We start from the raw sequence: 13,295 nt of genomic DNA, 5'->3' as shown, positions 1-13,295 counted from the left end.
TGGCATTATTCCAGAATCAAAAGAATTTTGAAAGATTATGACTAACGCTGCTGCAATTTCCTCATCTACTTCTTTTAACACCCTGGAGTGGAGCAGGAAGTTGCAACGGGACAGATTAAGTGAGTGGGCAAAACTATGGCAAATGGAGTTCAATATGGGGAAATATGAGTTCATCCAACCAAGAAAGATAAATTGGAATATTTTCTAACTGGTGAGAAACTAGGAATAGTGGAAACCATTAGGTCCTGGAGATTTATCAGTCCTAAGTCCCATTACTGTTTTCTTACTTATGTTAAATCATGGCAATTCAGATACAAAATAACTGTAGTCTGCAGTACGGTGGAGGGTTATGTGGAACTGAAGATGCTGTAGATGGTAAACACATATTAAGTTATCCTGTGATGTGTTTAATTTATTCAGGTTTCTTACCAGCAGCACATGCTCCAGTATACACAGCTTCAAAGCATGGAGTACTTGGTTTTACTAGATCTCTTGCTGTAAGTATTGTAAACAATAACAGTTGATCATCTGATAGTATCAGGGCAGGTCATCATATTCTACAATAACTTGTGGAGCAACATTTGCCTCAGCAACAGTAATGAGGAGGACAAAAGTTACCTCAGCAGCAATTCACCTGCCAGATACCAATAAAAGATAATGGATTTGGCTGCAAATCCCCCCCCCCCCCCAAATGGCCTTTCAGTGGTAACACCAGGCACTTCACTTTCTAAAACAAACCTTGCCCTTGAGGTGATTCATTCAGAAAAAAACTGCTTTGAAGATCTAGATCGCATTATCTTGTTTCTGGCATCCTAGGATAGAAAGAAAGGACTACCTTTGTAGTCTGTATGGCTCAAGATCACAAGTGCTAGTGCACGAACCCACTGGGAGATCTGTTTGATTGTGCCTAATGAATGATTGCAGAATACGGGATGCTATTCAATGCTGAGATATAAAGAATACAACAGAGACTTTGATTGAAGTGCATACACCACAATCTTCATATAAGGCAACGTGCTTACAGTGTTGTAGCCCTGACTATATCCTGCCCTCCTTTTGAGTCTGGCACCCCTTTGGAAGCGTGGGATTGGTGAATTTAATTTATAAACTCATACATGTTCTAGGTAAATCCGAATGTACTGGGCACCTCCCACTCACTACCATTGTACAGAAATTGGGAACCAGTCATAATATTTACATCGAGTTACATCGAAACTACAGCACAGAAACAGGCCATTTGGCCCCACTGGTCTATGCCGGTATTTATGCTCCACACGAGCCTCCTCCCTCCCTACTTCACCTAACCCTATCAGAATACCCTTGTATTCCTTTTCCCTCATGTGTTTATCTAACGTCCCCTTAAATGCATCTATGCTATTTGCCTCAGCTACTCCTTGTGATAGCGAGTTCCACATTCTTACCACTCTTTGGGTAAAGAAGTTTCTCCTGTGTTCTCTATTTACCAGCGAATATTTTATATTTATGACATCTAGTTTTGGACTCCCCCACAAGTGGAAACATTTTCTCTATGTTTAAGTACAAGATGCCGACTAAGGGGTAAACTATCCCCCATTTACACACTTTATTGCTCAGCACATTAAATATAATCAATCTACTATCAAATGGCACCCAAAAACAGCAACACTTGTTAGAAATTAAATCATTTTTACATTAATATTCATTTTTCTTTTCTGCCTGTAATGGTACTGACCTGGATCGATGCATAGTTCTATGGCTGCCTCATGGTACCTCCTTCTACTGACTAAGTGTGAGCCCAGACAGTGGGTGTCAGGAGGTTAAGTGACTATGGGGGACATTACAGCTGAACCTAATGTTGTCGTCACCTAACATGCATCTAAACATAAGCACATGCACAGATTTTCCAGCTGAAGCCACTCGATAGCGATTAGGGGCACCCAGGCTGATGATAGCACTCCTACTTCTGAGATCAGCTAACTTGGCACAGGTCAAATATTAAACCTGCTACCTTTGTAGTCTGTATGGCTAAAAATCTCAAGTGCTAGTGCACTTACCCACTGGGAGATCTGTTTGATTGTGCCTAATGAATGATTGCAGAATACGGGATGCTATTCAATGCTGAGTTTATTAATTCATGCTACGTTAGATCTTTGACTGAAACAGACTGAATCAATTAAATGTGAAGCTATGAGCCAAGACCAACCTCAATATAAACATATTGATGGAACCGGGCAGTAAGGGGTGGAATCCTCTCGGGATCATTTGTGACTGAAATTATTCTCTTTCCTTAGACTTCAAAATGACTCAAAAAATCAGGAACAATTCACTTTTCTCTTCCTTTATCTGCTAATCTTTCTGTCCTCCTTTCCCTCCTCTGAAAATGTTGCATCTTTTCTGAGGGATGGTCAAGGAATCAATCTGATCCTCTCCTCACTGAATATAGGAGTATTGAATCTTACAGCACAGAAGGAGGCCATTCAGCCCATCATACCTTTGCCGGCTCATTGAAAGAGCGACCCAATTTGTCCTACTCCTCTGCTCTTTCACCATAGCCCAGCTAATTTTTCCTTTTCAAGTATTTATCTAATTCCATTTTGAAAGGTACTACTGAATCTGTTTCCACCGCCCTTTCAGGCACTGCATTCCAGATCATAACAACTCGCTGTGTAAACAAAATTCTCCTCATCCCTCCCGTTGGTTCTTTTGCCAATTATCTTAAATTTGTGTCCTCTGGTTACTGACCCTCCAGCCACTGGAAACAGTTTCTCCTTATTTACTCCATCAAAACCCCTCATAATTTTGAGCGACTCTATTAAATCTCCCTTTAACCTTCTCTGCTCTAAGGAGAACAATCCCATCTTCTTTAGTCTCTCTACATAACTGAAGACCCTCATGCCTGGTACCATTCCAATAAATCTTCTCTTCACCCTCTCCAAGACCTGACTAGCAATAATTACTGGATAGTGATCAAGAATGAGAACCCTGACTGATTTCCCCCCCCCCTTCCTCTCCCTAACCCAAGGGCACTGATGACAATTGTAACACCCCTACCCCACCACCCCTAAACTTTGCTAACAGCACTGAGCAGGAATCGAAGCAGAGACCTTCCTGATCTGATTAGTCAGATACTCACTGCATTAACCGACTGAGACATTGGAGGGGGGCCGGGGGTGGGGGGGGGTATGGGGGCGAGGAGCAATTTCTGACAAAGAGCTAACGGCCTCTCTTTCCTCCAGGAAGCTTCTAGACTTGGAAATTATGGGGTTCGAATAAATGCCCTGTGCCCCAGCTTTGTCAACACTCCAATTCTCGACACTATAAACCATGAAGAAAATCTTGGAAATTTTTTTCAATTCAAGGACACCGTCAAGCATTTAATGGATGTCTTTGGAGTCCTAGAGTAAGTTATTATGTTATACTGTTACTCTATCATCACCTCATTGTTTCTATCTTCAAATGATTCCGGGTGTTTTACATCAGATTCTCTAAGCCACTGGGAGATCAATTGATCAAACTAGAAGGTTCACTCGGTTAATCCCAGGGATGAGGGGGCGGACATATGAGGAGAGGTTGAGTAGATTGGGACTCTACTCATTGGAGTTCAGAAGAATGAGAGGCGATCTTATTGAAACATATAAGATTGTGAAGGGGCTTGATCAGGTGGATGCGGTAAGGATGTTCCCAAGGATGGGTGAAACTAGAACTAGGGGGCATAATCTTAGAATAAGGGGCTGCTGTTTCAAAGCTGAGATGAGGAGAAACTTCTTCACTCAAAGGGTAGTAGGTCTGTGGAATTTGCTGCCCCAAGAAGCTGTGGAAGCTACATCATTAAATAAATTTAAAACAGAAATCGACAGTTTCCTAGAAGTAAAGGGAATTAGGGGTTATGGGGAGCGGGCAGGAAATTGGACATGAATTTAGATTTGAGGTTAGGATCAGATCAGCCATGATCTTATTGAATGGCGGAGCAGGTTCGAGGGGCCGATTGGCCTACTCCTGCTCCTATTTCTTATGTTCTTATGTTCTAACAGCAATGGGGTTAAAAACTGAGGCTTCGTCTCCAGTATCTCGCAGTTCCTGGGTATGGGAGACCCAGATGAGGTGCACATCTGCTCGTCAAGTACCTCCATGCTCCAGATGTTCCATTGTGTCTTTGATCCGGCTTGAGTGACAGTTCTGTACCAAGGGTCTCGAGACGAAGGTGAAAACTTTCACCAGTTCAGTGCTTCATTCGGACCGCCCATATTGTCAGGTTACTGCGGCGAGACAGAAGTCTGTGAGCGTAAAGGTGTGCACTTACAAACGTACATAAAGTATGAAAATGAAGGGCAGGAAAAGACCAGCTGGTCCATCAAGCCTGTCCTATAACATCATGGCGTAACTTCTACACAGCATCGTCCCATCCACGTGGACTCAGGTGTCAGCCAGACTGGGTAAGGACAGCAGGTGTCCTTCCCTAAGGGACATCAGTGAAACCAATTTGCTTTTTTTAGGACAACCGGACACGGTCACTTTTACTGATAGCAGCGTTTCATTTCCAGATTTTTAAAACTGAATTCAAATTCTCAAACTGCCATGGTGAGGTTTGAACGCACGTTTCACTGGATTATTAGTTCAGGCATCTAGACTAATAGTCCAGTAACATATTCACTACACTACCGCTATGAATCCAATAAATCTGGTCATTTGTGGGCTGGCATCAGAAAGTGACCATTAAAGGTGCTGGATTGCTGCAAAAATCTAACAGCTTCACAAATGTCCTTCAAGAAAGGGAACCTGCCACCTCTACCTGGCAAGTAGAGGCATTACTAGTCTGGCGACATAAGCACTGCACTATCGTACCCATACAATTTCATATGAATGCCCTGAAACGTTCATACACTAATATCTCAACTGTGCAATTTCAAGGCCCTTGTCTTACATACAAAAATGACCGGCAGGAAGAGTCCAGCTGGTCCAACAAGCCTGCCCCACACTCATGATGGCTGGAGCATCATGACTGGACACTTTATACCCCACCCTCTCAGCCATGTAATCTCCTGGGAGAGGCAACAAAATACAAAGAAAAACCCCAAGGCCAATAAGGGTAAAAACACTCTGGAAAATTCCTCTCCGACCCCCCCTCAGGTGATCGAAACCAGTCCAGGAGATCACACGGACCAAGTGCTATCTGTAAATCCACTTCGTTTTTTAGTCTTAATTTATAGTTCCGTCGGTTCTGAGGGATCCCCAGCTACCCAAGCCCTCCGATCTCGTTTTTATTTTTTCAGCTAACACACTGTGAATCACAAACAGCAATAAAAGATGTCAGGAGTAGATTTTAGCTGTAATCGTAACCATATACAGCTAAAGTAAACATTTAGAAATGAAAGTAAAAATTGCACATTTTAAAAACTTTGGGCTCGATTTTAGGGTCGGGTTACCTGCGGGTTTCCAGCGGGGGGGCCCCGAAAATCCCGATCTCCGATCACGTGACCGGATTCGGACGAAATCCCGGCCACTTCCGGGTACCGCGCTGACGTGCGGGGCTGCGCGCGCAAGCCCCGCTGGTGGGAATCCCGCAGGCAATTAAAGCCAGCGGGGTTCCACTTGAGAGCACTTAACTTGCTCGTTGTGGTCAGTTAATGAGCTGAAGCAGCTGTCAAAAGAGGAAGTGTGGGATTTTACGGTCAAAGCAGTCAGTTTCCCACACTGGGGGAAACAGGACCCTTCAAACCAGGCGTGTTGCAGCCAGCAGCCTGTGCCAGGTGCCAAGGTGCGCTCCACGGGGGAGCGCCCTCACCCACGCAGGAGGCCACCGCGTCACATAGGGCAACCCCTGCCCTCCACCAACCCCCGCCAAGCCAGAGGACAGACCGACACGAAACCGCAGCCCCAGTCCGAGGACCCACCCACCTACCCTGCACAACCCCTCACACCAACACCTGCCAGATGGGTGGTGCGTTGACATCGTCGGAGGACGAACAGGATGACCAGCCCCAGCAGCCTCGCAGTCCACGCCGTCCGCCTCGGAGAGGTGGGGCCCCCCAACACGGTGCTGCGGCACACCCACCTGCACAGCAGGAGGGAGGGCAACCGCAGAGAGAGATGCGTCGCAGGAGGCACTACCCTCCGCACAGGGTGTACAGAGCGAGGCTCAGCTTCATGGACCTCTCCGAGGAGCAGTGCATACGGAGGCTCAGAGTCAATCGCCAGGTAGTCGCCGACATCTGCAGCCTCCTTAACGACGAGCTGCTCCCTGATGGACCAAGCAGCATCTTCTTACCTGTCGCCGTCAAAGTCACCACTGCCCTCAACTTCTTCGCATCTGGTTCCTTCCAGGGTGCCACCGGGGACATCACCGGGGTCTGTCAGTCCTCTGCACACAAGTGCATAAGGCAGGTCACCGATGGGTTGTTCCGCAGGGCCTCCCACTACATCAACTTCGCCATGGACGAGCGCAGCCAGATGGAGAGGGCGGTTGGATTCCATGCCATGGCTGGCTTCCCACGGGTACAGGGTGTAATCGACTGCAGCCACATCGCAATACGGGCACCTCCGCATGAGCCAGGGCTGTTCATAAACAGGAAGGGGTATCACTCCATGAACGCCCAGCTCATCTGTGACCACCGCCAGAGATTCCTACACGTGTGCGCCAGATACCCCGGCAGCTGCCACGATGCCTTCGTCCTCAGGGAGTCCGCCGTCCCGCCCATCCTGCAGGCACCCAACGCCGGCAACGGCTGGCTCCTCGGCGACAAGGGGTATCCCCTCCACACGTGGCTCATGACACCTCTGAGGAACCCCATCACCGAGCCGGAGCGTCGGTACAATGACAGCCACACTGCTACCAGGTCTACAATTGAGCAGACCATAGGGCTTCTCAAGATGCGCTTCAGGTGCCTTGATCGTTCTGGGGGAGCGCTCCAATACACACCATTCAGAGTGGGACGAATCATAGTTGTCTGCTGTGCCCTGCACAACATGGCCCAACAGAGAGGGGTGCCGCTGGAGGAGGCCCCATCCACACCCGCCACCCACATTGAGGAAGGCGAGGGCGAGGAGGAGGAGGAGGAGGAGGAGGAGGAGGCGGAGGCGGAGGAGGAGGAGGAGGACGCGCCCGAGGATGTTGGACGACCCATGCGCCGAGCCGCGACTCACCGGGATGGTCGCCGGGCCAGGGACGCACTCATACGTCAACGGTTCTCCTAGAGTCAGACACTGCGAGGCGCTCGCATCTCCTCACCTGCACATGCGAGCGGCCATACCAGCCCCCTCCACTGAAGAGTGCTGCCAGTAATCCTGCACCCACAGCAGTGTGCCCAATGGGTGGCAGCAGGTGTTCGCCGTCATGATGGCCTCCACGGAACGCAACTACTGCACAAGCCGCGGAAGAATGGACGAGAGGTGGCAGGAGTGGTGAGAATAGACTATTTAATATGTGGAATGTGACATCATTTAAGAAACAAAGTACAAAATAATAAACACCCTGGTGTATTCCCTTTGTGATTATAAGGCCTTTGGAATTCTTCTCCGGGAACCCCTACGTGGTGCTACCCCTGTGGCTCCAGCAGAGGTAGTGGCAGGTTGCTCGTCTTCTTGCCTTGACCGGGTAGATGCTTTTGGCGGACGGCCCCTGGGTTTCGGTGCCCGTGAGGGCACCTCCACAGACTGCTCCTCCTGCACCGGGGCAGGGGCAGACTCGGCCACCTGGAGAGGAGGCACCATTGCGGGTGCTGGTTGAGAGGTGGGCGACGGGTGGGACGTGGGGACGCCTTGAGAGGCGTCCCCGCTTCCATGTCCCCGGTCACCATCATCCCTCTCTTGGCCTCGGCCCACATCACCCCTTCCACCCTGCTGGACGGCAGTTTGGATGGCATGTGTGAGGCCTTGCAAGGCCACCCCTAGTGTATCCCTCAGCCTGTTGGTGGCGTCGGAATGTTGCTCACCCTGAATCCGTACAGACGTTGTGAGGGCCTGCAAGGACTCGAAGTGGAGCTGTGCGTGACGCTCGAGGGAGGCCAGCCTGTCCTCCACCGCAGACAGTCCCGCACCTACCCGCGACACTGTGTCGCCGGTACCCTCCTGTGCCTGCGCCACCAATGCCCACATGCAGGAGGTGGACTCCTCCATCGCCTGCGCTATTGTGGACAATGCGCGCGGCACCTCTGCCAGCACCTCAGCAATTAGCTGGTGGCCCTCGACGACTCTCCTTTTCTCTGGTGGCCCCCTGGGTTCAGCATCTGGGTCCGGCTGAGCAGAGCCTGGAGATGAGTGCTCCCTCCGTCGCGGACCCTCCGCGGCTGCCCCTGCCACCAGGGTCTGCTCATGCTCACTCGTGCGCAGTGACTCACCAAGTGCTACCCCAACTAGTTGGCGAGGGGGACCCACCGAGGTGCGTGTCTCTGCGCTGGTGGATGGTTGGCTCTGATGTGACGATGCACCCTCAGAGACCGCCATGTCCTCTGAGGAATCGCCCTCCATGCTCGCTTGATCCAAAGACGCACCTGCAAGAGAACAGAGGGCACTTTGAGGCATGTGGACCAACTTGACAGTGCGCCTGATGGCAGGTGATGATACGGTCACTCGCGATCATGGGTGTTGAGTGTCAGCTTTCCCTTACCGCCCATTTCGGCAGCGACACACTCGCCATCGGCCACCGACAGGCAATGTCGCGTGCGGGCGAGGTCGAGCGCCTCCACCTCTGCGTCGGTGAGCTCCACCACTTGCGGCGGCCCACCTCCGGTGCGTGCCCTTTCGCGGTTGTTCTTGCTCCTCTTCTCCTGTGAAGGCAAAACACAGATGTGTGAGTGGGTGCGTCTTGCATCGTGAGACGCATCGAGCATCGGTGTGGTTGGGTTGAGCGTGGCGCGGAACGGATGGGAGGAAGTGTGGGCCACGTGCCCATCCCATTGCATGGGGATTGGGGTGTGTGGTAGTGTTCGGGTGGGGTCAGGGACGGTGGGTACTTGCGTGCACGGCGAGGATGGTGAATGAGTGGCTGTGAGGATTGCTGATGGAGCGCAGTGGTGGCTGTGCAGGAGGGGGTTGTGATCTGCTTGGCGTGATGGTGGGGACGGGATGTGGGAGGGTGCGTTGGTGTACTCACCTTGCCAGACCTAGTCAGGTCATTGAAGCGCTTGCGGCACTGCTCCCAAGTCCTTGGGGTGTTGCCCCTGCTGCTCACCTCCGCCGCCACCTCTGCCCATGCCTTCCTGGTTGCGGCGGCAGGGAACTTGCGCCCATCCTCAGGGAAGAGTGTTTCCCTCCTCCTCCTCACGCCCTCCAGCATCAGCTGCAGTGCCAGATCTGAAAAACGGGGCGCAGCCTTTCCCCTTGGTTGAGCCATTCTCCCAGACCTCTTGCTTGCAGCAGGAGGGGCTTTGGGAGACTGCCCCTTTAACTGGAGCTCCTACATCGCGTCGACGGTACTGCGCATGCGCAGCCGGCCGGCACGCAGCTGGGGAGCGCAGAACCCGGAAGCAGGCCTTAATGGGTCCAATTATCCCGCGATCGCGTGGGGGACGCGAACAATTACCCGTCCGCGTTTTCGACGCTCCCGGAGGACCACCCGCTGGGAACCCGCAGGCCTGCTAAATTCGAGCCCTTTATTTCTGCTCAAACGTTTTTCTCGGTTCCCCCATTTTCTTTGTCCTTGTTTTTTTTTTCTCTTCCTCAGAAATGACCATTTTTGTCTCACGTTCTCTGACGTTTTGAAGGTGGGGCCCACATCAAGAATACTGGTGTCTGAGAGGCTGACTAAGGCTGTTTTATTTTCAGCCAATTGTGTGCTATAAGCCTAAACATTGGCATGGTCATGGACAACAGCTAGGTCATGTTACCTCATCAGGGCGCTGGCAACCCGATCAGACCTGCACATGGACTTTCATCTGTCACTTGGAGTGTTAATAAAACTAAGATTAAAACAAAAAATTGTAGAATTAGATCGAATCCATTGGTATCTCTATTCACCTTGTCGACACCTGGTATATATTATTCCCACCGTTGTTCATAATCATGGCAACCTATCTTGTCGAAGGCTTTATTGTAATGACATTCCTCCGAATGAGTAGTTTTTTTAAAAGTTATTCTTCATTCCATTGAGCTTTATATTCTGTGTTACAGACCATCAGTCATAGCTGAGGGCTTTGTACAACTGGTTGAAGATGATAGCTTGAATGGAGCAGTAATGAAAATCACAACCACCAAGGGCATTCACTTTGAAAACTATCAGCCGAAGCCTGCTTCCCAGTAGTAAATTTACCAGTAGTGTTGAAGACTTGTGCTCCAGAACTAGTCGGGCCTCTAGCCAAGCTGTTCCAGTACACGGACACGATGGGCTGAGTGGCCTCCTTTTCTGCCATAAATTTTCTATGATTCTATGATTTGCAACCCCTCAGATAATGAAGCAGTCCGTGCCCGCATGCAGCAACACCTAGACAACAGCCAGCCTTGGGCTGACAAGTGGCAAGTAACATTCACGCCACACAAGTGCCAGGCAATGACCATCTCCAACAAGAGAGAGTCTAACCACCTCCCCTTGACATTCAACGGCATTACCATTGCCGAATCCACCACCACCAACATCCTGGGGGTCACCGTTGACCAGAAACTAAACTGGACCAGCCATATAAATACTGTGGCTACAAGAGCAGGTCAGAGGCTGGGTATTCTACGGCGAGTGACTCTCCTCCTGACTTCCCAAAGCCTTTCCACCATCTACAAGGCACAAGTCAGGAGTGTGATGGAATACTCTCCACTTGCCTGGATGAGTGCAGCTCCAACAACACTCAAGAAGCTCGACACCATCCAGGACAAAGCAGCCCACTTGATTGGCACTCCATCCACCACCCTAAACATTCACTCCCTTCACCACCGGCACAGAGTGACTGCCGTGTGTACCATCCACAGGATGCGCTGCAGCAACTCGCCAAGGCTTCTTCAACAGCAATTTCCAAACCCGCGACCTCTACCACCTAGAAGGACAAGGGCAGCAGGTGCATGAGAACACCACTAGCTGCATATTGCCCTCCAAGTCACACACCATCTCGACTTGGAAATATATCGTCGTTCCTTCATCGTCGTTGGGTCAAAATCCTGGAACTCCCTTCCTAACAGCACTGTGGGAGAACCTTCACCACACGGACTGCAGCGGTTCAAGAACATGGTTCACCACCACCTTCTCAAGGGCAATTAGAGATGGACAATAAATGCCGGCCTTGCTGGAGATGACCACATCCCATGAACGAATTTTTTAAAAATTTATTGTAATTCACGTAAAGCCAAAGCATGTATAAGTGAAAGATAATGGGCATCATTTTAGCACCCGCTATCGGGTGCGTTCCTGGCGGGGGGGCTCCGAAAATCGGAGAATCCCAGAGCGGGACCGGAGCCCGGCTCCAACCCGCCCACTTCCGGGTTCCCCACTGACACGCCGGCGTGCGCGTGCAGCCCCCGCGGGGTCCAGAGACATGTACCTACCTTGCGGACCCCCTCAGATGTACATCTTCCGGATGGGGGCCGCCGTAGCTGCAGTCATGACCTCCTCGGAGGGCGAACAGCCTCACCAGCCTCGCCATCCACGCCGTCCACCTCTGACACGTGGAGCTCCACAACAGAGTGCTGTGACACATCCACCTGTACAGCAGTAGGGAGGGCTACCGCAGAGAGAGATGCGTCGCAGAGGGCACTACCCTCGCCACAGGGTCCACAGACCGAGGCTCAGCTTCCTGGACCTCTCTGAGCAGCAGTGCACACGGAGGCTCAGAGTCACTCGACATGTAGTCGTGGACATCTGCAGCCTCCTTCATGCCGAGCTGCTCCCAGCTGGCCCGAGCACCATCTTCTTACCTGTCGCTGTCAAAGTCACCACTGCCCTCAACAACTTCTCCTCCGCTTCCTTCCAGGGTGTCACCGGGGACATCGCCGACGTCTCTCAGCCGTCTGCACAAAAGAGCCCTGCAAATACACCTACACCCACTCTGCAGTGACACAATGGGTGGCATCAGTTGTGGGTCTTCATAGTGATCCTCAGGAAAGGGCATTATTGCACAAACCAGACAAGATTCGCAAAGATGTGGCAGTAGTGGTGCCAATATATGTAATGTGAGTTGATCAGAAATTCAATATAAGTCAAAACCATGACAAACCCTCAAACACCCTTGTGCATCCCCTTCATGCTCACGACACGTTTGCCTTACGCTGCCTACTGCACATATGTGATGCATGCCCTGTGGCTGCAGCAGAGGTAGTGGCAGGTTGAGTGAGGCTGACCGTGGAAGAGATGCACGAGAGGGTGAGTTTGAGATAGAGCCATGAGATTGTATGAGGATTGGGTTGAGTGGTAGTGGTGGGATGAGTACTGGCGAGGTGAGTAAGTGCAGGTAAGATGAGGATGAGGTTTGAGTGGGTATGAGGGGTGATGTGACAGAGTAGTGTTGGCAGTGCAGAAGGAAGTGTGGGATGGGGGCGGTGATGTGGCAGATGGAGTGTAGGGGAATGAGTAAGTGTACTCACTTTGGCTGACCTACTGAGGTCATTGGAGCGCCTCCTGCACTGTATGCAGGTGCGCGATATGTTGGTGGTGCAGGTGACCTCCTCTGCCACCTCGAGCCAGGCCTTCCTGGTGGCAGAGGCAGGCCGCTTCCTCCTGCCCGCCGGGGGGAAGATCTCTGTCCTCCCCCTCCTCCTCACCCCATGTATTGGTACCTGGAGTGAGGCATCATTAAACTGGGAGCAGCCTTCCCCCTGGGCTGCTCCATGCTGTATTTTTTTCTATTTGTTGCAGCATCTGTCAGTGGAGGACTGCCCCTTTAAATAGAGCTCCTCCAGCTGACAGATCTTACTGCCCATGCGCAGCCCGCCCGACGCGCAGATCAGCAGTGGGGAACCCGGAAGACCAGGTAAGTGGATCCAATTAGGTTGCGATCGCGTAGGGGGGCAGACTGATTTCACCGGGCGCGTTACCCACGCACCCAATAGCCCCCCCGCCGCAAACCCGCAGCCCTGCTAACATCGAGCCCAATGAGATACTATCTGACCTTATTTTAAACAATATTGTATTGTCAGTCATTACAAATGACAATAGAAAATGTCATTTTAAATGAAATTGTTATGATCGTTTGATTCTGTTCCACTGGTTTGATGTGGTTTATCTTCATGTGCGATCTTCCAATGAAGACACGTTTCAAGAGTTGCCTGTGGTACGGCCGAGAATATAAGGGGAATTACACGACTTTGTGCATCTGGTGAGGAAGTGTGCAAAATTAAAGCACATGGGATTGGGTGTAATATACCGGCATGGATTGAAAATTGGTTAACAGACTGGAAACAGAGAG

The 13,295-nt window shown here is 50.8% G+C and overlaps 1 protein-coding gene across 1 annotated transcript in view; it reads left to right on the top strand.

Annotated features, from left to right (window-relative positions):
* LOC137320745 (15-hydroxyprostaglandin dehydrogenase [NAD(+)]-like) overlaps nt 1-13,066 on the top strand; it is a 100,085-nt gene extending 87,019 nt beyond the window's left edge. Inside the window, exons 5-7 of the mRNA XM_067982505.1 lie at nt 421-497; nt 3,216-3,379; nt 10,084-13,066. Coding sequence (XP_067838606.1) covers nt 421-497; nt 3,216-3,379; nt 10,084-10,213 — 371 coding nt within the window. The 3' untranslated portion in view covers nt 10,214-13,066. The remainder of the gene's footprint in view (nt 1-420; nt 498-3,215; nt 3,380-10,083) is intronic.
* Nucleotides 13,067-13,295: the final 229 nt, after the last annotated feature.

The sequence above is a fragment of the Heptranchias perlo genome, chromosome 4, assembly GCF_035084215.1.
Source record: "Heptranchias perlo isolate sHepPer1 chromosome 4, sHepPer1.hap1, whole genome shotgun sequence".
NCBI classification, from domain to species: Eukaryota; Metazoa; Chordata; class Chondrichthyes; order Hexanchiformes; family Hexanchidae; genus Heptranchias; species Heptranchias perlo.
The sequence above is the reverse complement of the archived record's forward strand: the minus strand, read 5'-3'. Positions and strand labels throughout refer to the sequence as shown.